Source organism: Tauraco erythrolophus, chromosome 3 (genome assembly GCF_009769465.1).
Source record: "Tauraco erythrolophus isolate bTauEry1 chromosome 3, bTauEry1.pri, whole genome shotgun sequence".
NCBI lineage: Eukaryota > Metazoa > Chordata > Aves > Musophagiformes > Musophagidae > Tauraco > Tauraco erythrolophus.
The window spans coordinates 73,373,409-73,396,448 of record NC_141467.1 but is presented as its reverse complement, the minus strand read 5'-3'; the positions used below and the strand labels follow the sequence as shown (position 1 = coordinate 73,396,448).

General features: G+C 42.2%; 1 protein-coding gene across 1 annotated transcript; it reads left to right on the top strand.

Moving 5' to 3' along the window:
• Positions 1 to 18,962: 18,962 nt before the first annotated feature.
• Positions 18,963 to 22,209, top strand: LOC104371269 (fatty acid-binding protein, adipocyte). The gene is given in 5 exon segments (XM_086609428.1): positions 18,963 to 19,074; positions 20,333 to 20,413; positions 20,416 to 20,503; positions 20,732 to 20,834; positions 22,159 to 22,209. Coding segments are annotated over 5 exon segments (396 nt in total). The 5' UTR covers positions 18,963 to 19,001.
• Positions 22,210 to 23,040: the final 831 nt, after the last annotated feature.

Below are 23,040 nucleotides of genomic sequence, written 5' to 3'. Positions count from 1 at the left end.
AAAGATAGAAGCCTGTAGAGGCAACACTCACAAAAACCTGCACATGGAGAGAAGAGTAACTAGGCATGGTTGGAAGAAATTCAAAGTAGGCAAGGAGTGGAAGAAGCCCCACGCAGCTCAGATTTACCTGATTTTTACCCAGGTCAGGGAAAGGCTCATCTATCCAGTCAAAGACCAGTTCTTTTCCTACAGTCAGATTATTTCTTGCTCATGACAGAAAACAGCTAGCAAGGAATCTAGACTCTCCATAACTGGAGTAGTTTCAAATGGGAAACCCAGGCAAAATTGCTTTCTATCCTTAACTTGGCGCACCGAGGCCACCTTCTTTTAAGACTAATGACCTAGTTGAAAAGCTGCAGGGCATTGTGGAAGCCACCTGTCTCAGCCTTCCTGCCTGACAATGTTCAGGGGTGTACCAACCATATTCAGAGCCAAAAAAGAGAGAGAAAGATTACTGAGTAAGATCTCTGGGCCTCTGTTATTTTTAGGAAAAGATTCCCCTAAAAATGCTGTTAGAATCTGTTGCTCCTGGCTACAAACTGGCTAATTACAAGTGGGTGGTGCTGAGTGTGATGGATGCTCAGCAGTATTAGAGTGTAAGATGAAGGCAGAGATGCGGGTTTATAGGAGCCCCCTGAGTTTAGACCCTTCAATCTTAGGTACTCGTAAAACGAACCGACATCAATCATTTCCAAAGGAAGTCACACTCAAGTTCACTTTTAGACGAGTGCGCTCTGCCTGGACCGGGCGACCCTCACTCAGCATCATGGCTGTTGTTCACGCTCTTCTCAGAGACCTCTCCCTGTTCAGCTCTTTTATAATTCAGCCACAGCGAGACGGGCCCTTTCTCTAGTGCCTTTCCTTTGTTCTTCCTACTTGTTTCTGTACGTCAGTTTAACAATAACATACATCTCGTTTATCAAGAAAAAACAAACCCCGTTTTTCCTGCCTAAGCCATCAGTCTGACAGCATCATTGGGCTTCATAAAGAGCTGCTGCCTTTTTGTTACGGCTGCAGTACAGCTAACTGTGTGCTTATCTCAAGCTGCAGAGTGTCTCATAAATTTGTGTGCTTTCTTCTTGGCTTTGATGATTTTTTTTTTTTCCAAAACCCAGAGTTAGAAGCCAAGAAATTGCACTAGAATTACTTCTGTCTGAAGAGTGTGTGTCTCCCTCTCCTAGATGCAGAATGAAGGTCTCTGAAGGCCTGGAGGTAAATGGAAAGAAACCAAACTATATCATTCAAATCAAGTTTTTTTAGGGGGATCTCATTTTAGGGGATGGTGATAGAAGTGAGGAGGCAAGGGACAGGTGAACTTTTGTTTTGGTTGTGATTTTTTCTGTTCACTGAGTACTCTGCCACAGCTTGTCTCTGGAATGTAAAAATCCCTCTCCCCTTACTGGACAAAGCCCACAGTAGCTTGGACCATGTAGTTTTACTTTTCATGCAGGAACAGAAGGCTAAGTTTAAAGAGCCTAGAAAGTGTTTTCAAATAACCCACCAAGGTATTTGTGTATGCATGTACATGCAGAATGTATGAGGGTGAGAAACCCATTGGAATCTGTCACGATGATGATATCAGAAAAGTATTGCTATATCACTCTTAACTTTAAAGTTTCTTGGATAATGGGTCCATAAGATTACAGGTCCTGTGGGCAGATCCAGTGGGCTGGTAATGGGAACAAGCTGAGCAGATGCCCACTGGATCTGACTCTGGAGCTGGGACCTGTCCTCAGGAGACCTCATTCTGCAGCAGAGGCTGTGATACCACACAGTGATGGATGATGGGAGTGGGATGCCATGCACATGAGCAACCTGAGCAAGCCAGGAGAGGACAAAAGGCCAATGTCATGAGTACTGTGGCAATAATACAGGTAGCCAATGCTTCCAGCACCATTAGGTACCATAACTGTTCAGGATGACAGCACCGCCACACTGCCCATCACTGGCAACCTGCCCAGGTCCAGGAGCTGACACCTAATTTCCCTGAAGGAGCCATTGCCGTGAACAACCCTAATGCCTGATGGAAAACCCTCCAAGCAGAAGTAGAGCAACACAGCTCACCAGGAGCTTGCTACAGCCTGCAGAACTGGTGGACAGACTGGTGAATCTCTGCAAGCTTCGGAGCTGCCATTAGAGTTTGGGTGATTTTAGGCAAAAATGACTACACATGGGTTTTACCTCATGGGCAGTAGCCCCCAGGGCTGATGCGCCTGCAGTCCTGCACACATAAAAGACTGAAATGTAAAGACAACCTTGGAAGAGCTGGTGTGCTCAGAAGCTTGTCCATTTTTTTCCTACAGATCAGCTGGTCTGTAAATACTGTTATTGTCCTTACAAACCCTGCCACTCTCTGAGACGTCTTTGTGGGTTTGGGTCAGCAGAAATTAACAGTCTCTTGATGGTACAAGACAGAGGAGACTAGGTCTGCTCTTTAGTTGGTGGCATCACACAACTGGTATTAGCAAAGACATAGTCAGTCAGCCCATGAACACCTGGCTCTGACTAGGCACACTAGAAATAAATAAAAATATATAAGGAAATTCAGTGTAGTCAGTCCCCAACATTAAAAAAAAACAACAAAAAACCGTGAGCTCATATAGCTAATTCAAAATATATGTACATTGAATAAATAAATTGATATTTCTTTTTGAGTACACGCTTTCAGGGTGGGTTTTTTTCATAGTCATCAAAGCTAGAAACTTAGATTTTAAATGAAAGCCTCTGGCTCCCATGGGGCTTGAGGGAAGCTACTGAATGTTGAGAGGTGCAGGTAAACCCATCAACTGGCAACGCTAATAGCAGAGTAGAGATGTTCTGTGCAGATACTATGGAGAATATCAGCAAAACTGATGGAATCAGAAAACAGTCACGTATCTTAGAAAAAACTATTTTAAAGAAAGGTGTAAGAAAGGTCAGATTTATTTTAGTGCTTTGACTGGTTTTGGATGCTTTGCAAAACCGGTTTATGATACCACGGAATAACTGATATTGAGAAAAATGAACTGAATAGCAGAAAGCATCAGCATCTGTGTTATAACAGAATTGCACATCTTCTGTGAAGGCACAAAGTGCTTGCTCTATTTTTACTCACAGCATGAAAAACCCTGTTTTGCTATGGAAGGTAAATGGTAAGGTACTTTTTCTTTCCTTTCCCTTGCCTTGCCTTGCCTTGCCTTCTCTTCCCTTCCCTTTCTCGCACAGCTGGTCAGTCTTCTTATCAGTGACAAGACTTCCAGAGTGCAGAAGCACTCACCAAAGGTGAAGCTATCCAGCTACAAGCTATTTTCATCATCAGTTCTTGTCAGGGCTTTGGCACATAGCTTGAATTGCTTTTCTTAGCAAGGCACCTGCTGTATTTAAAAAAAAAAACTTAATTTTTTGCTTTTCTTAGTAAGACACCTGCTTCATTTAAAAAAAAAAACAACAAACACCTCGTTTTCCCTAGAAAGAAAATGCTGTGACAGCACCCTGCTAGCCTTGCTGGCACACGTGAGACTTTTATCAGCCAGCCCTGCCTGCACATGTAAGGCTCCCATCAGGTACTGGAAGGTGCGCATATTTTTCCAGGTATGTTCTCAAGGGCAAACAGCACATGTCTTGTGAAGGTGTGGGAAGCATTATTTGGACTGTTATGCCCTAGGGATGATAAACCCGCTGTTTAAAGAGTGTCTTCTTGAATAACAAGTTTTCACCACATCACAAAGCTTTATCTACCACTGAGCGATATTCAGTGTTTTTTATACACGGAGTCCATGACTCTCGCTCTCTCCCCAGTCAAGGATTCATTTTAAAACTTCAGATTCAGAGTACTCTTGAATTTCTTCAACAAGTTTCTGCAATTTCTTATGTTATGTGCTTGTCCAGGGTAGTGCGTTGGGGTGGAAAGCCTTAGGTGAAGCATTAGCAGGTTGTCAAATTCCTTTTGATCCTACTCAGCAGAAGTAAATCTAAGCCTTAGTGACTTCTGTATTTGTGAGATATCTTTATTCTTTTGAGTCTCAGCTCATTGCAAAGATCAGTATTTTAATCCTGCTCTACCCAGTACCACTTTATCTCTTAAGTAATTGTTTAGAAGGGTATTTAGTGAAAAGAAGATTAGGGAAATGATAAGGGCATGGAGAACTGCCCACCAGAAATAACACACTGGTGGCTTGAATAAATTGGCCAGTATTAGCTGTAGAGGGATGCATCTCATTGGGATTAAGCTTCAACGCACCTGAGTTTCCCAGGTCCTTTCATAGAGAGTCATGGGGCAACAGTCGTTCAGTAGGAAGTGCTAATCTGTTTTAGTAGTTATAACTGCTTACATCACTCCCTGTTGCTTACATCACAGCCTATACCAGCCCTGAGCAGGTGCCCTTGCATTGCACAATGGATTGAGAAGAGGGCCACCCACCCTCGCTCTACACAAGCACAGGCCTAATACAGCTTCCTAAACCTCCGAGGTGGTGGGCTACGTTCACTTGCTGTATCATGTCAGATTTTACACAATGACGGGTTTGGCCTGCCGAGAAAACCGTTCGAGGTCACTTCCAAGAAAACAGCAGTTTTCTACTGTGCTGTGGATTTATAAACAACTCTGGAGTCTGAATGTGACACACACGAAAAAAATGGAAGTGCAATAAATACAGTTAGACAGCAGCAAGAAATTCCTTTGAGAACATTTCATTGTTTCCAACCCAACCTTAGTTTTCCAGACTATGATGTCTATTTCAGTTGTGAAGAAAAGTCTTTTGTGAGTAGAAGTGTGTTTGTCTTTGTTCTCAATGATTTTAGTTGGTTTAATTAAGGATATACCTCCCTATTGGAATAAGCCACTCCAAAAACATGAAGGTTTTTGTGAAATTCTAGAACAATGAGTTGGTAAATTCATTTATTTTCATCCAGCAGGAGTTAAATATGAATTATTTTTAAAATGCTATGTGTCAGATGACCTACAGTAAGCAAAAGAGTTGGAAAAACATTTATGTGATGACACTAGCTAAAGGGTCACAGAATGATCTGCTGCTTCCAACACCAAGGAAGGACATAAGAAAAAGAAAGTGCAAATGGGGTTTCAACATGTTCCTCTACCCAGCAAACTGATTTTCCCTTCAGTTTCTCTACAGGAATCTTGTTCAGAGGTTGCATTGCTCATCTTCTTGCTGGCCATTGCAAAATAGACAACACTGAGAAGCCCTGTGGTACACAGTGCAGAGTATGGCCAGACAACCCAGCAGGACCTGCTGAGATGCTGAAAACTGCTTTGAGATGAGGCCTCCCCACTTCGCAATGAACAGTGGCATTAGTAGGGTCTCCCAATTCCAGCCCTCCAAAACCCAGACCAAAAACATACAGCACCAGCAAAAGGCAGGGGCAGTTGTTTGGTTAATATTTAAACATACATACAGCTTTCAGCCCTTGACAACAGCATCTCCGGCACCTACGCAGAGAAGTCCTTGAATCCTGCCTGGGTAATTCCCAACTCCTGTTCCTTCTCTGAATCTTTGAAACTGCATTTGGCAGGTTTCCCCTCAACCATGCATACTTTTCTGTTTGCTGCCAACATCCAGAAGTGATCTCATCTCTTCTCCACTTCTAGCAGATCCCTGAATCTCCTCATCTCCTTTTCAACTACAATCTCTTCCTCCCCAGTTCCCCCAGACCTTTCACTCCCTCTTTGTCTTTCAGAGGCTTCAGAAATGTTTTTTTGTCACTGTGGAATCAACTTCTCAAACCCACAAATTCTTATCTTCTTGTTAACTCTCATTTCTTCCTCTACTTTTTTCTTCAGCATCACTATAAGCTAGCTTTAAGCCTTTGTCTGCCACATCGTAAACTTAGGTTTACTAAGTATTCCTGTGTCTCCCTAAGTGACCTTCCCTCCCTCCCTCTGATGTTTCCTGCCTATTGCTGATGTTCAGCCAAAGACCGGAGCACTGAACACCCATTGCCTCTGGGAAGCCATACCAGAATCACCAGCCTCCCTCCAAAACTGCAAAATCACCTATCTAGACTTGACTCCTGATGCCTCTGAGAACGGAGCGGAGGAGTGGGAAGCAGATCCAGTCCTGCCTGAGTCTCTGGCTGCTGCTTTTATTCAGGCTCAGCTACGTCGTTTTACTCTTCTGAATTGTTAATGGAAAAAGTGAAATGTTGTGGGGTGAAGACTGAGATGTGAAAGTGAAGTGCTTGTAGGTTGGCTTCTGAGGCACTTTTTTCCATCAGTCTTGGCTAAGTGATACATGTCATCATACACTAGAAAATGCTGTTTTCTATATGTCACACATGTAGGGACACTTAGGGACAGATTGCAAATGAGTCTGCTTTGGATCATGCTAGAAAAACAGTTGTTTTATCCTTCAGAAGCAGCACTTCAGCACACCCAGAAAGGTGATTGATCATCTTTTTGGAACCCGAGATCAACCTCCCGTGAAAAATAGGAATATATATGAAAGAACTAGATGAAACATGTTTTTATATATATTTTTATACGCACACATATATGCACATATATATCTATAGTATAGATGTAATATATATGTAAGTATATCTATATGATGTTAACTTAAAAAATTCTCTTATCAAGACGATTATAAAACAGAAATAGAGAAATAGAATAGAAGGGATGAAATAATTTACTATCTTATTTGCAAGAATAAAAAGACAATAACTATGAAGACATAGAATACCCTGAAGGGAGAAAAGGAATAATATACTGGGCAAAGGCTGGAAATGAAACTGCAGGGAGTAACCTACTTTGTGAGGAAACTGCCTGTGTAATCTGCTTCATTTGAAAAAGAGTGTCAAATCTCTGCTATTACATCCACTTACTAATAACCCATCTGTCAGTCTTCTAATTCAAGTAGTTCTAAAGATGGTATCTTTATCACAGAAATAGTGTTAAAGGTTAGCTAGGTTTTACCAACTTAATGATCATTTTTGTTTCCCAGAGAAAAATTAATTCAAAAGCCTAAACAAAAGGATGAAATTCTGCATCTAGAAAGCAAAGAAATAATATTTTAATGAAAATCCATTTAAATATCAAGAACACTTTCAAAAGAGTCAACATTTAGAAGAAGATATACAAGACGAGCAGAGACACTTGTTCTTCTGTTGCTAGAAATAAGTAAAATACTTTGGGGGGATTTGTTTTCATTTTTTTGTCGCTTTTGCAGTGCTCCTTTAATCTAATATCAAGACATTTACAGCTTATCTCAGACACCTTTTCTATCCTGAGATATGCCTGTTCAATAATAATTTCCCAAATCCATATGGTTCTGGTAGGTGTTCCCTGAACACTGAGCTGCCCTGTCTGAAGTGCACAACTGCCTTCCTTTAATCATTCTTGTAAAACTTTGCTTTCCTGGAGGTATAACAGAACCTTCCTAGAGGACTTCTAGTAAGATTTTCTTGTAATGGTCCTTTCTTCAGCCTTATCTTTGTAAGGCACGAAGTTTGAAGAGATCATTTTGTCTCGGTTTTGAACTGTAATATTGTTTATGTTTACATAAAAATACTTGCAAAACTGTTCTCTGTAAGACATCTTTATCCAGCACTGAGCAAGGCAGCCAGATAGATTTCAGAACGTGCTAGCAATGTTCAGGAAAAGACCTCATCAAACAACAGACATAATGGCACTGACCATAGCAAGAATTATTGTTATATTATTGCCCATCTCCCACTTTTGAAACACCAGTGCTGGAAAGAAATAAAAAGCAGCTGTGGCAGGCCAGTCTCTGGACTAGGTTCCTAACAGCTTTCCACAAAGGGCACAGAGCTATGGACATTGCAAATATTTTTCATGAGATTGAACAGAAGGAGTTGTTTCAGCCTGCTCAGTCTACTCTGGGAATTCCTGGGTTTTCCTTCAGGCTTGCAGTTCATCCTCAATCAGCCTGGATTGGATTGTGCAGGTGTGTGGCCAGGTAGATACAAGCAGCATCTACATGTTGCAGCAGTTTGCACAACATACTGCTGGTCTGCAGGGACTTCTCTGCAGGTGTGAACACCCTCCAATCTGCAGGCAGAGCGGTCACATACAGCATTTTGATCAGGCAACATTCACATGTCTGTGTCTACAGCGTGTGCATGTAGTGACTTTGGCTGTTTTCAGCTTTGGACCACCTGAGCAGCTGGGACACAAGTTTGAGATGAAGTTTCCTGTTTCTTTTAACATCAGGCAACCTGGCGATAACTCAGTTGGCATCACCCCAGGAATTAGCAGAACACTGTATTTTTTCAGCACTTTTGACTTCTACAGCCATTGTCATTTTTTTCTAAGCACCAAATCCGTGTGAAACTCTGGCTTCTCTGACACAAGATTGAATATTATACTGAACTTTTATGGTCTTTTCTCATTTCATTCTGAAGTGAGATGGGTTGCTTGGAAGGTGCAGAGGAATACCATCCAGCAGCTATATGTTCTGCAGATTCACCTTCCCTTGTAAGCATCATCTCAGGAGAGGGTAACAAGATTCAACCAGGGTGTTACACGAATTTCATCCTTCAGTTATGAATTTAAAGAACATCATGAAGTGCCTCCAAACTCTGGAAGAGTACTGCTACAGGACTGAGTCAATCTGCCTCTCTCCTTGGCCTGTTTTCAGGCCTGATGCTGGTGGGATGTTTGAATCTTGTATTTCAGCTTGTCTGATCGCGAGCATCTTTGGCAGTAAATGGAGCTGGTGGGCAGAAACCCTACAGCTCCAAGGGTTATTATGCACCTGGTTTTCCTCACAGAGCCGGTACGTGTGCCAAAAACATTTAGCCTTATTTGTGTTCAGTTCCCCACTTTGTGCTCGGTTACTAGTAATGTTTTATTCAACTAGAAGAGCTGAAAAGGGGAATGCCCTTTATTATTATTATTATTTATTATTGCCCTTAGCAATAATTCGTATTATGTAGGTGGTTTAGTATATGCCTTTACCATCACCTCATGAAGTGCATTCTGTTCACTAGTGCAAGATCAGTGTGACAGTTTAACGTGTGTATAGAATATCCTACAGAACATTTCTAAGGCAGTTGTAAAAGACAGCAGTGGACTGCAGTGACCTGACAACGATGGAAAATGTCTTTCCTACTTAGCAAATAAAGAGCCATTGACTTTAATAGATGATACATCACATCCTATCCTCAGTAGGAAATCAAATACTACAGATGCTAAGAGCTCTTCCAGACCACATGCTGTGAAATGTTTGCATTTCCCATCAGTGCCACTTTTCTCTTTACAAGACATTCAGTTCCCCAAGAGTTTGCTTAGATTTCTGGCAGAGATTACACAATTTGAATTTTTTTTTCTTTCTTTTTGTTTTCTTTTTTCAGTGGTTTTATCCTCAAGGAAACTGGGCAGGCTAGCCAAACCCAGCATGACAATCAGCGCTGAAAGGCATGTGAACACCATCAAAACAAAAAGTGGCTTTTAAAGCATCACAATCTCCTTTACACTGGGTGAGGAGTTCAATGAAACCACATCACATGACTGTAAAACTGAAGTAAGGATGAAAGGTTTCCACTAAATTGCCTATATTTCCAGCAGAAAAAGACACAAATTATTGGCAAGAATATTTGTGAAACTCAACTGCTTTTGGAAAAAATAATGAAATGGAAATAGATATTCCATACTCAGGAAGGATTTTAAAAAACCATGAGGACTGTGTTTTCCATTTCAGATTCATAGAAGTTAAGACATTAATCTGACCAGACTTCTGTATTTCCTAAATCATTCAACTTCACACAGTACTGCCTGCAATTGGAATAGATAATTATAATTTGACTAAAAAATATCTTTCAGAGACATGATGATGATGAAAAATAACTGGTACTGACTTGGAAACAAGATACAGAGAATTTCTGCCAGGCTTTATTAATCTCATTCACTCAGAGAGTGTACTTCAATTCTATTTTTAATTTGTCCAGTTTCTACTTTCAGACCCAGGCTGTTGTTATGCCTTAGAATGAGGAGCTGTATCGACTATAACAGTATCCTTTTGCTGTGTATCTGCAGCGAAGGCATGATGATTATACTGTGTTCAGCTTCCTTCTCAGTCTTTGTTTCTATATGCAACTCAAGCTATGCATGCCCCTCACTGAGAGACATTTTTTCGTCCCTTGGTAAATTTGTGCAGCTCTTCAACCAGTCTTCTCTTGATCCTGCACAAGACATGCAGCAGTTCTATACTCTGCAACCAGCATCGTTAATACCATAAAAATACCCTTGACCTCTTAACACCCTCAAGAATCACATTAGCCCTGTTCATCCCACTGTTAGACTGGTGTTAACACTTTGTAGTTTGGTCAAAATCCTTTACAAATTTATCATTTTCCGGTATTCCACTTTATACGCATACGGTATCATGTTTTGTTATCAAGTCCAGCTCATGCTGCATTACCAGCTCTTAATCTGTCATAATCTATCATTCTACCAGTCTTTGTCTCGCCCATAGGTTTTATTGGCAGGGATTTTATATCTATTTCCATCTTTAATAAAGGTATCAGATTGAGCCAGTACTGATTACCACCCACTGGTTTTACACAAAACCTACTAAGCTAATAATCCGCAGCATAAAACCCCAGGAAAGCATATGGGCATTTCTGGGTGTTGAATAATCACTCTCTGATCCTGCAAGACCAAAATATGTTCAGGCAGGAGGTTTAATTTCAACATAGTCATTTGTATTCTCTCTGTAGCCAATGGAAAGAGAAATTCACTTCCAGGTGTATGCTGCCATAAAATATACACCGTTAATATGTGGCCTGGATCTGCCTCTCTCACTGCACCTTGTCTGTAGCTGGAGCTTAGTGGACTAACTTAGCTAAGTTGACTAATTAATCATTCGATGGCTGAAATTAAGTGATATGAACCCAAAGCTGAGTATTTCTGAACAGAAACACCATCCTAAGGAGTGAGCTGGAGGAGGCAACTGTAAGAGGCCACTGGCCCAGGCAAGGTGCGCGGCTGGGCAGCAGCTGATGGCCTCTACAAACCGGCTCCTTCTCTTTCCCTCCTGCTTCCAGCTCCCGGGGGCAGCAGTCAGCTGCAGAGCACTGAGAAGAGTCGGGAGAGCTGCCGGATTTCACATCCACATGCTACTTGGCCACGCGTAGAGGGAGAGTGATGTTTTCATAGATTTCATAGATTTCTAGGTTGGAAAAGACCTTAGAGATCATCCAGTCCAACTGTCTCTAATCCCCATTAAACCATATCCCTAAGTAGTTCATCCACCCTATTCTTAAACACATCCAGGGATGGGCTCAACCACCTCCCTGGGCAGCCTATTCCAGTGGCTGACAGCCCTTTCAGAGAAGAAATTCTTTCTAACATCCAACCTGAATCTCCCCTGACTAAGCTTATACCCATTTCCTCTTGTTCTATCACCCAACACTAATGTAAAGGGCCCTTCCCCCACCTCCCCACCATCCCTTCTCAAGTATTTGTAGGCTGTAATCAGGTCTCCCCTCAGCCTCCTCTTCTCCAGGCTAAACAGCCCTAGCTCCCTTAGCCGCTCCCATAAGTTTTATTTTCCAGCCCCTTGACCAGTTTAGTCGCCCTTCTCTGGACCCACTCCAGGAGCTCAATATCTCTCTTAAAGCGAGGGGCCCAAAACTGGACACAATATTCCAGGTGCGGCCTCACCAGTGCCGAGTACAGGGGCAGGATCACTTCCCTATTCCTGCTGGTTACACTATTCTTGATACACGCCAGTATCCCATTGGCCTTTTTTGGCCACCTGGGCACACTGCTGGCTCCTATCAAGCTGGTAGTCAACCAACAACCCCAGGTCCTTCTCCGCCAGGCAGCTCTCCAGCCACTCTTCCATGAGCCTATAGCGATGCTTGGGGTTTTTATACCCCAAGTGAAGGACTCTGCACTTGGCCTTATTAAAGCTCATGCCATTGGCCTCAGCCCAACGATCCAGTCTGTTCAAATCCCTCTGAAGGGCCTCCCTACCCTCGAGCAGATCGACACAGCCTCCCAGCTTGGTGTCGTCCGCAAATTTACTGAGGGTACATTCAATCCCTCATCCAGGTCATTGATAAAGATGTTAAACAGAACTGGACCCAGCACTGAGCCCTGAGGAACCCCACTGGTGACCAGCCTCCAGCCGGATTAGCCCCATTTACCACCACTCTTTGGGCCCGGCCATCCAGCCAGTTTTTAACCCAAAAAAAAGTCGGTACAGCTTCGTCTCCGAACTCAGGACATTTCATACTTGCATTTTTTTTCCTTTCCTTTACGTGGAGTTATAGGTCTTTGGATGCGGTCCAAATGCATCTGTAATAACAGATAGCCTTCTGGCAAATACAAGAGGAGATCTCCAAAAGTTTCATAGCAAGCTGTCAAAGCATTGTTAGCAGCAAACTGCGACATGCAGAGTGAAGGAATGCAGAAAGAAGGATGGAAAAAAGCATGTGTATTTACTCAAAGTGCAGGTTCAGCAAAGCTTAAATGTTTTTTACGGAGTCTTGTTGAAATATTGTTCTTACACTTTCTTCTTTCTTTAGCTTTCTTAGAAGAGAAGCAAAATTCTGGGAATATTCTCACTTCACAAGAGGGCAACTGTTAAGAGGACAATCACTGATGGGAATAATTTAAACTTACAAGATAATACGTATTACCAAAATGCACTAGTCTGTCACATTTATTTGAAGATTTTTCCTCCTTGCTAAAAATATCTAGCAAAAACCAAACAAATAAACAAACAAAGCTAAAGTGGAAGGATCTAAATGGAAATAAGACACAAACCTGGCTCTATGCAGGTGGTATGACATGAGCTGCAGTAACAAGGCAGAATCGGAACGGAGTCCTGTGGGCAGTCCAAAGAAAATCTAACCAACGATCTTATGGCTTTGATCAAACGGATGATTCAAGAGATGGTTTCAGCTGGATGATCTGGGATAATCAGGAGAGTGTCTGGGAAGGACTACAAAGGGATTTTCAGAATGTTATTAGCAAGTCTTCAAATGTTAGAAGAGACTCAGAAGTGCTTTGGGAAGCAGACTGCTTTCTGCATTTGCATGTCTGCTGCAACACCTAAATCTAGAGAGAAGTTTAAGGATAGAGATGTAAGAAAGAAAAGTATCTTTTCTTTTTTTTTTTTTTGAGAGGGAGTGGGGGAGGTGGGGGGAAGAATAGACAGGATTTATGTGCTCTGAGGCAAGTCCAGGGAAATTAAGTCACAGACAAAACAAAGTGGGACTCAGAAAAAGGCTGACTTTCATTGTATACTCTCAAGAGGAAATTCGCTGATGTTAGGTGCAAGACTTGTGCAGTACCTGAAAAAGTTGAACAGATTTGAGCATCAGAAACAGAAAACTTTAGACAACTTTAAACCTGTTCTTTATACAAGGGAAACTGGTAGGTAGTTAGAAACATGAAACATCTACAGTGCCTACATTATAGCCAGTGCCAACATTACAGCGAAACAAGATCTTCTCTCATACAGACTTTCAGAAGTCATTAAGTTAGATTTGTCATTAATCTCACTATGACATTTGCTGAATACAGCATATCTGAGATAGAGCTCTGACATTTTGAATATTCTTGTACGGAAATGCTCATTTATGTTCTGGAAGCCTCTCACATGCATGCCTGTAGGAGCTAGTGTACCTGCATTTCTTCTCATTGCAATGAAAACTGATTGCAATTACTCCTCTTTTCCTTACTTTTCTGATATTCCTTTTAACTCACTCCCTGCAATTCACAGCATTGCTTGATGGGCTTCTCACTGCCAACGACTTGCTCCAGGAATGAGGGAATACGTGTATGTTAGAGCAGTGTATATGTCGGTTTTCCTCTGGAATAGCAGTCACCTGGCATGAGCCGCAAAAGTTGGAGATCATATATTATTGCCATTGCCATTGGTGAGAAAAGCCAGAATCTCAGCTGTCAACACTACTGTTACGAGAATCCAGCAAAGGCAAGGGTCCAGAGGCTTGCCATTCCCTCCAGCCGTATTTGCATTTTTTCTTCATTTTTAAAGCAAGTTCAGAAATGTAACCGTATGTATTTTTAATTGCAAGTTAATGGTGTCAACCACCAGGTTTTGTTTTGGGCTTGATCTTACTATACCTTAGAGTTATGAGATTTCATTTCTGTTCTTAGCATTACACAAAACTTAGCTTAGTGTTTCAGAAACACCTTTTAGATGTGTCAATTTTCACAGTCCTGCTTTCAGATACTATTCAGAAACCTATTTAAGTGTGTAGAGTACTCACTGGTTGGGCTAAAGTCCAGGAAGAAATACAAGAATCCAGAATCACTAAAAGTAAAATCAAGTGCTAGGACCCAGCAGCCTGAGGTACCCAAATGTCACAGCACAGGAATGTAACTGGGTAGAGTGGTGCCAGGTAGCCACTCAAGGAAATAAGAGATTTGTTGCTGCTGCTAGCAAAATTTGGCTCCTTCAGCCAAAGTGACCATTTGCAACAGGACTCTCAGTCCTGAGGGACGCCTGAAGCCACAGGCACGAGTCGGGGAGCATCAGTTTGCTGTTGGGCACTGCTCCGTTGAGCACAGGAAAAAGGACTTGCTCATGTCTCTAGATCACCTCCTACCTCAGGAGAGAGAAAAAAACCCACTGACAACCAACTGGCTTCTTGAGCTTTCAAACCAATCTAAGACAGTATTTTGTAAAGTCAATGCCTTACTCATAAGTACAGAAGATTTACTTATATTTTACTTACTACTTTTTACTGGCTAAGCAGAAGTCTAAGGCAATTCACCTGTCTCAAACATTAATCAGAAATGAAAGCAGCAAGCTGGGAGCAGAGATAGGCATCCTTTTACCTGTTCCTGTCTGCTCTCCAGCATTAGCTCACCTTTCTTGAAGTTACCCTGGGGCCTTAGAACTGATTCCCACTCTGTTATCCAGCCAGACAAGTATTAAGAAAACTTTCTGCTCAGTCTAAGTTGCAGAAGTACTAGAGAGTGTGACATGATCCCTCCTTCCTGACATGAGAGCTGCTATAGCCCATCTTCTCATAGATATACTATGTCTGAACAGTAATCTTGCAGCAAAGCCACAATTCCTCCCTGCTTAAGGTAAAATCCCTATTTTCAGTTACTTCTCCAAAAATACATATTTTTTTCTTACTATGGAGGTTGCTGTCTGTGCCACTAATAACTCACGTGAAGGCCATATTCCTTTCAAGAAAGTTTTCAACGGATGTCATTGTCAACAGGCTAATAATCTGCTATAGCGATCAGGTGTGGAATTGAACATGGAAGTCTTTTTACCTTTTCATTCCAGTTTTGTTTCAAAGAATAGTAGAAACTATGGGGACAACTGTGTAAACCCAATACACTGCTGTTCATGGTAGTCACCAGTCCAATAGCTGTAACAGTTGAAGGAGCTGTATACTGTTACTCTTCTGGGACAAGGAGGAACTGGAGAAAGAAGCCTTTATTAAGCAAAGTGATGCTAATAGTCATAACTGTGTTTTGCTAATTCATGTTTTCACATTAAGAGTAAGCTGTATTTTTACTTTGACAAATCCATATGTATCTAAAGTACCAGGCACAGTCCTCAGTTAAAAGCTGTCCTAAGTGACAGATCTCAACTACAAGAATAAGCATCCTCTTTCTCACATAATCTAGTGGAAGCAGCGTCATTCCTCCCACACCCCCGAAATAGCCAAAGGGAGTTACTATTGTGCTCGTTTTTGTAAAAAGCTGTTTGTCTCAAGTACATCTCCACCGTTGGGCTGACTCACAGAGCAAGATTTAACCCACCATCGCCACCTTCCCATCTGCAGATCTCCTCTGCACAGCTGCTGTTTGCTATTCCGCTTCTGTACCTCCTGCATCAGGGACCCATCCTCCAAGGTCACAGCACGCCAAAAGCACGTTGCAGACAGTGTATCATGTTGTTTGCACACTTCAGCTGCTTCAGTTCATATCAGGATTGGAAGACAGGGTTTTGCTCTGTGACAAATTTACTTTGCCGGCATTTCCTCACTGTGCTGGATCCTCACCAGCTTCCCTTCCTTGGGTTACCTCTTGCCTGCTGTGGTTTCTTCAGAATGCCCTCTTATTTTGAAGGAAGGGTTGCCCGGCTCATGCTGGCAAGAACACTTCTGCAAGCGACATGAATCCTGGCTTTGCCTAAGAAGCCAGGCTTTACCTCAGAAGCCCCACTGATTCTTCATGACCATTAAGCACTTCAGTTTTAACAGCAGGGGCTGTGTGACTTGAGGCCTTCACTCCGGAAAGCAGGCAGGATTTGTATTAGATGACATCAATGCCACAAGCTTATCTCTTGTCACTGGAAGTCTCTCCCCAGGGAAAGAAGACCATCAGTGGGATTACTTCCCAATGAGAGCCATGAGCCTGCTCCGAGATAGCTGCTTGCTTTGAAGTAAACAAGCAAGTCAACCCACAAGCGTCTTTCTTCTTGCATTTTTGAGTCATCGTGTTTGTAAGACATCTAAAAATAGCTCAGATTCACTTTAAATAGGTGCAAGTAATTGACTGCCTAGGGAGGGTGCGCTTGTCTGCTCCAAACTGACTTGCATGGAACAGGTGCTTCACTTCTCTCCCAAAACACTCTTCCAGCAGCACAAGTGTTGCAGACAGCTGTTAACACCAAAGGAAGGCCAATCTCCTCTCTCAAGCTATAGTTTTGAGTATAAACCCCCTATTTTCCCTCCAAAGAAATTAATGCTAATTGTAGTAACATCTCAAAGGCAAGAAAAGTGAGTGCAGGAACTGAGTTCAGCCAGATTGTGTCCTTTCTACCGGGGCGCTGCAACAATCATCACCTGATGCTTTCAAGTACACATCAGGTAATTACTGGATTTCAGTTTTCAAGTTCTTACACAATGCTCACATGTGGTGCAGTGTTTTGCAAGCCAGTAGTCCTAAGTAAAAAACCCCAAGATAATGACACAAACTTGAGGGCCTCTCAGAGTTCCCTTTTAAAGAGGACCTGAGCACATGATACTCTGAGAAATCAATCAAGAAGACAGCAGTGACTTCAATAATTAGAATCTTATTTTATTTATTTTGGGATTAGCCCCAAGTCAGCAAACACGCAAAAACTCAAAAAAGAATAGACCAAACCTAAGATTAGCTATTCTACGGATGAAAAAAAAGGTTAAAAAAAGATTTTTTTTCCCACAGACAGCAGTTTTAAAGGCACTAGAGTGTAACTAATTATACTTGTACAAACATACTCTGCCCTGTCAACAATGCAGGCTGGGGACAGGCTGGCCAGGGAGAAGCTCCGCAGAGAAGGCCCTCAGAGTCCTGGTGGGCAGTGAGCTGAGCCTTGGCAGCAGGAAGACCAAAAGCATCCTGGGCTGTATGAACAGGAGCAGAGCCAGGAGGTTGGTGGAAGTGATTGTTCCCCTTTCCTCTGTATCCAGAGTACCACATCCAGTTTTGAAGCGAGTTCAGCAGAGGGTCCCCAGGATGCTCAGGGGGCTGAATTGCCTGTGAGGAGAGGCTATGAGATTGGGGTGATTCGTCCTGGTTAAGAGAGATGGCTTTGAGAGTGCCTATAGCAGCCCATGCCACCCATGGGGAAGAGAACGAGGAGTTGGAGCCAGGCTTTTCACAGCAGTGAATGGTGGGAGGATGAGAGACTATGGGTAAAAGGTGAAAGAAGAGAGGTTCATGCAAGAGATAAGGAGATCCTTTTCCCCAGGTGGACAGCTGGGCAGGGGGTGCGGGTCGCCCAGGGGGGCTGTGCTGGCTCCATCCTTGGAAGTTTCCAAGCCCCAACAGGACACAGTGCTCAGAAGCCTGGTCTGAGCTCAGAGGTGGCCCTGCCTGAGTGGGAGGCTGGACCGGAGACCTCTTGACCTCCCTTCACTTCCAAATTTGCCTTACAATCTTATACAAATCATTTTTCTACAACATTGTTACTTTCAAAGTCAACAAGCATTAAGATATGCGGACCAACATATTTATGCCTAACAACCAGCAGAATATTCCAGTGATTCTACCTAAAGAGAACTGCAGGGGCTAGAGTCTTCTTAACTTATTAGCTGGGTTTTTTTTGCCATTGAATTAGCACATTACAGCTGAAAGGAAAGTCTAAGAAGTTGTTTTACTGCTTTCTGATACGTTTTTTTGTATCAGATCTGAGCTATGACAGGGCTTAGGGGATCACCAAGATGGACCTCATTATGTCAGGCCTGCACACACCTTGCCTCAAACAGGTTACTATCTGAACAGTGTGAAGAGAAAGCAGACGAAGTGTCCAGGGATCTTTGGTGGGTCGATACCAGAGTCTAGCTTTATGCCATAACTAGTCATAATGCTGGTCATTAGAACATAGGTCTTCAGAAGACACAGGAGCAAAAAGGAAAGAAATCATCTGTTTTGTTACTTTGCTTTTCACAAAGCCATATACTCCCTCTCCATCACATAAAAGCAGAATACAGACCTATTGGTCAATTGATTCAGGTGGTACAATGATACGGATAAGGAGATCCCAATCAAGGAAGCAATTTTATTGCCTTACCCTTCTACAGCCACCAACACTCTCTCTGTCCTGCCCCAAATCACTTCTCTCTGTAATTCTGTGCTCTCTGGAGAAAATCTTTGACTGCAGCATTGAAGAAAGAAAACTATATTATTTCAAGGAGCCTTTCAGATCTTACGGTCTAGGAATTTAGCTGTGTTCGTTTGATATGGCAGACTGAAATGAAAGAAAGAGTGCGGGAGAGCTAACCCTCTGTGAGTTGAGTCTACCTTTTTCTTCTGAAAGATAATATGATTTAATTATTTACCTTTTAAACTGGAGTGTTCTTGAATGACAAAAAAAATAAAGCAAGACAGTGATCTTGTGCTAGTAAGGGCATATGAATAATAGCACTATGACCTACTGGCAAAGGAGGGGTGGGGGAGGAAGGAAAACATTGGGTACTGGGACTCCCTCTTCATTGGTCATCCTAGGGCATCATGTGGCCAAGGCTCCCTTTTAAAGATAACTCCTGATCTCCTGGAACTCATACTATCCTCTGTCCTGCACTTCTGCTCGATCCTGTGGAAGACCTCTCTAGCCTGACAAATGTGTGACCAGTTTGTGGGCACCTGGACGCTCCTTTCTAGTGAAAACTTTGAGGACTATATGAAAGAACTGGGTGAGAATGTTATTTGGAGTTGTTTTACCTCGGACAGGGAAGGAACGATGATACTGAACTTTATTCCTTACTTGCTTTTTCTGGCTAAGCTGTTTGCAAAGGGGGTTTTAGTCCCAACTATTTTGATCAGATGGTCTTAAAATGGAGAACTTGGCTATTTGAATTAGTGGTGTCAAATTCCTATAATGTAGAAAACCTTGCTTGGGAGGAACAGTTCAGGTAAGCCGAGGTCCATGCATGCCTACTAGTAGTGTTAGAAATGGAAGCAAAACATGTTACTGCAATATTTTTGTGTGGATTAGCTTTTATCCTTGGACCTACAAAGTGGTGTAATGCTAGAATGCAGCCAGCTTCTCTGTGTCTAAAGCACACACCCCTAAACTTCTTCATAATGCTGCTGGACTAGGAGACCAATTAATTGTCATGGCTATTACAGTGAATGAAACTCTGTAGCTGCCTCCAGTGAATATTAACAAAGAAAATTGCATGGATTCGTGCAGATACTCGCAAAAGATTTGAGGGTTTAACACTCTTCTTAAAGATGTAGGTTCATGCTTAGAATTAAAAAGTTTCCATATTCTTTTAGTGGGGAGGAAATTATGGGGTGACTTGCGCTGATTGGATCAGTACTGTTAAAAAGCTGGGGTTTATTCGGAGATTAGGGGTAAAATACTCACTGAGAATTGTGCAGCGTTCGGACAGCTTTCAGCGGGACTCTTGCACTCTTAATCTTTACCCCAGATTTTACTCAGGACGGAACCATTGCCAGCTATTTCTTAATCATTTCCTTTTATTCAGCCTAGCCACTGGTAAATATAAAAAGTGCTTTCAGGTTGTTTTTTTCTTTTTTTCCTTTGTTTGTTTGTTTTGTGGCTTAGAAACTGTCACATATTCTGCTTATTTACTTCAGATACAGGTAGCATACCACTTAGTGTACAAACCACCACAATTATTTTGAACGAGTGTATGTGCAAATATCTGGCATTGAAATCTGTCTCAGTCTTCGAAATATTGCTTTTGCTGTTCTGACAATGAGAGAGTAGAGAATTTCCTTATGTCATCCCACCCAGCTTGCTCTATAATCACACCGAGCTAGTGAGATGTTACAAAGAACCTCTGCAACACAGAATTAATAAAAATTCAGAAAGTAATAGGGAAATCAGCATTGGAGTTTTGTGTTGTTTTTTTTTTTTCCCTAACAATAAGAGAAAACATTGAGTAAAGGTAAAAATTTCATAGTGCCCTGTCTTATTTACAGGTGTGGGGTTTGCTACCAGGAAAATGGCTGGTGTGGCCAAGCCCAGTGTAACTATCAGCATTAGTGGTGATGTGATAACCATCAAACAGAAAGCACCTTCAAAAATACAGAGATGTCTTTCAAGCTGGGTGAAGAGTTTGATGAGACCACAGCAGATGACAGAAAAACAAAGGTGAGTCCTAAAATGGCACTTCCCAAATACATCTCTCAAAAGGGGGTGTGGGAGCAGGAGGACAGAGTCGTGATTTTGACATCCAGTGTAGAAATGCTACCTTCAAAGGTAAGAGTGCTAAGAATGCTTTGTGCTTCACTGCTGTTTGGACATGGAGACAGTCTCCTCTTTGGCCCAGAGTACCTTGAAGAAACAGCCACGCTTTGCTTTTTTTTTTTCTTTGGCAGAAACATCATAACCCTAGACAACGGCACACTGAACCAGGTGCAGAAGTGGGATGGAAAAGAGACCATCATAAAGAGAAAAGTAGTGGATGGGAACCTGGTGGTGGTGAGTTCATTTTTGTTACTTAATCACTGAATTCACTGTGCAGAATTCGTGTTTGGCAGAGGTATTACACTGGGTTCAAACACAGCGAGTGAAAGCATCTGAGAGGGCTTTGTGCACTTGGTGAGAAATCTCTCTGAATGAGTCTGGAGTACATATTAAAACTGAAATGCTGTTGAACTTATTGAATGCTATGAAGATGCCTATTCTCCATTCATAGCGAGACACGGTTAGGAAAGAGTAGGGAGAAAAAAACAACATCCCCTTGAAAGCAATTTTTGTCTAGGAGAATCTTTAAGTCCTGGACAGTGTAGAGGAAGCATTAGTAAAGTCCATGTTTAGTGTGTCCACTCTGCGATGATGCAAAATCTGCTCATCTCCAGTAGACACTCAAAAGCCATCTGTGGGAATCTGTGGGAACCATACTATGGTTCACCAACAACTATTTCAATAATATGATGTTATAGCAAAAAAAAAAACCAACTGTATCTGAGCTCTGTTGGTTGGTTTATCTGGTCAGAGAGTATTGTGCTTGGCCTGGTACCAATGAGGTCCACCTCCAGTTTGGGGCTTCCCAGCACCGCCGTTTCCAGTCTTAGTAAAGACCCTTTGAAGAATCTGGGAGGGAACTAAAACTGTGTTCGTAAAGGCAGCTGAGATTCCTACATGCTACAAATGATACACATACATAAATCCCTGAAGAGTTCTGCCCCCCCTCTAGAGAAAATAACATATCCCATAAATTTAATATTTAAATTTCTTTGGATAGAGACCAGAGGAGCACAATAGAAATAGTTTTTAATAACAACTCATTAAGGAAATATTGAACGAAACAGAGTTTGATCTAACAGAAAAATAGATGAGGACAGAGTCTAACATGCAGAGGCTGACACCAGCAGCTGCAAGTCCAAGAGCTGTGTAGGACCTCTGCGTGTGTATGTGTGAGTATGTGTTGTGCACACGTGTGTGAAGAAGACAAGCCCACAGCTGCAAAAGGTGAAAGGAAAAAAGGCCTAATGCCCAGCTCTGCAGTCTGATCATCCTCCAGAGAAGTCCTAGGAGCCTTCTTCAGAGATTTCTAAGAGGAGATCGGAAATCTCCTGAGGGTTGCTGGAGTAGTCCTTTGATGTTCTTTCAGTCCTGTGCTTGTATTTCAGACTTCTGCTTCTGAAGCTCTCAAACCTGAGTTTCACTGTTTTGACAATTGGTTTTAGAGCAGAAATGCAATTTTTCTTACACATGCTCATAATGGATAATAGTTCTCTACCTTCTGACTAAAAAACATTTAGTGAGAGTTGAAAGCTGTTTAAATTGCCTTTCTTTCCAGGAATGCACCATGAATAATGTTAACTGCAAAAGAGTTTATGAAAAAGCATGAAGAAGCCACCTTCACACAGGACTAACGCCTAAAGCCAGAGAAAACCACTTAACCAAAGGAGAAAAACTCCACAAATCTGTTTTAAAGAGAACTGTACTTTTTATAGATATATCCCAAAACAGTTATTAATTTGTTATGGCTATTCAATAAAGTGTTCAGCTTTCTACAACCTGGGCTTGTGCTGGAGTCTTTCAGGAAGGGGTTTTGAGGGGATACAACGTGGGAAGGGATGCTGTGTGGGAAAGCGTGGCATGAGAGCTAGTACCACACTCAGTAAATGTGACCCATCACACTATGGAAAGAGGATTGGAGAAGATCCGTGAGTGGCACTTGTGTGACAGTGACAGATGTCACTGGACACAAAAACATCCTTCAGTGAGCATGTGGTGGGCTACCCACAGGTGTCTGTGCACAGCAAGGGTAATTATGGGCTGCTTTTCTTGGCTTCGAGCAAAGGCCATCATTCCTGGGGCAGGAGGGAGTACGGATGCTGTGGATGCGCAGTGTTGACCTCCAATGTGAGCAGGCAAACAGGCACCTCCTCATAGCATAAATGACAACAATTTGAACCCAGAGAATATCTGAAGTGGCTTGATCTCGTCCTTTCCACCTGCAGTGTGAAATTATAGCTGCTGTAGCTCTGCGCTGTGATTATTTTGTTAATGTCCTTTTCCTTAACATCTCTTTTTGTCCTAGATTAGACAAAAAGCCTTAAATTCATATCATAGCTTAAAAAGTACTCTCAGGCTTACTAAAAGTCTGTAGAAGTTTGGGTAGTGGTACAACCTCCTTTATTTCCCATATACATTTTCTACTAGCTCTTTAGGTTAG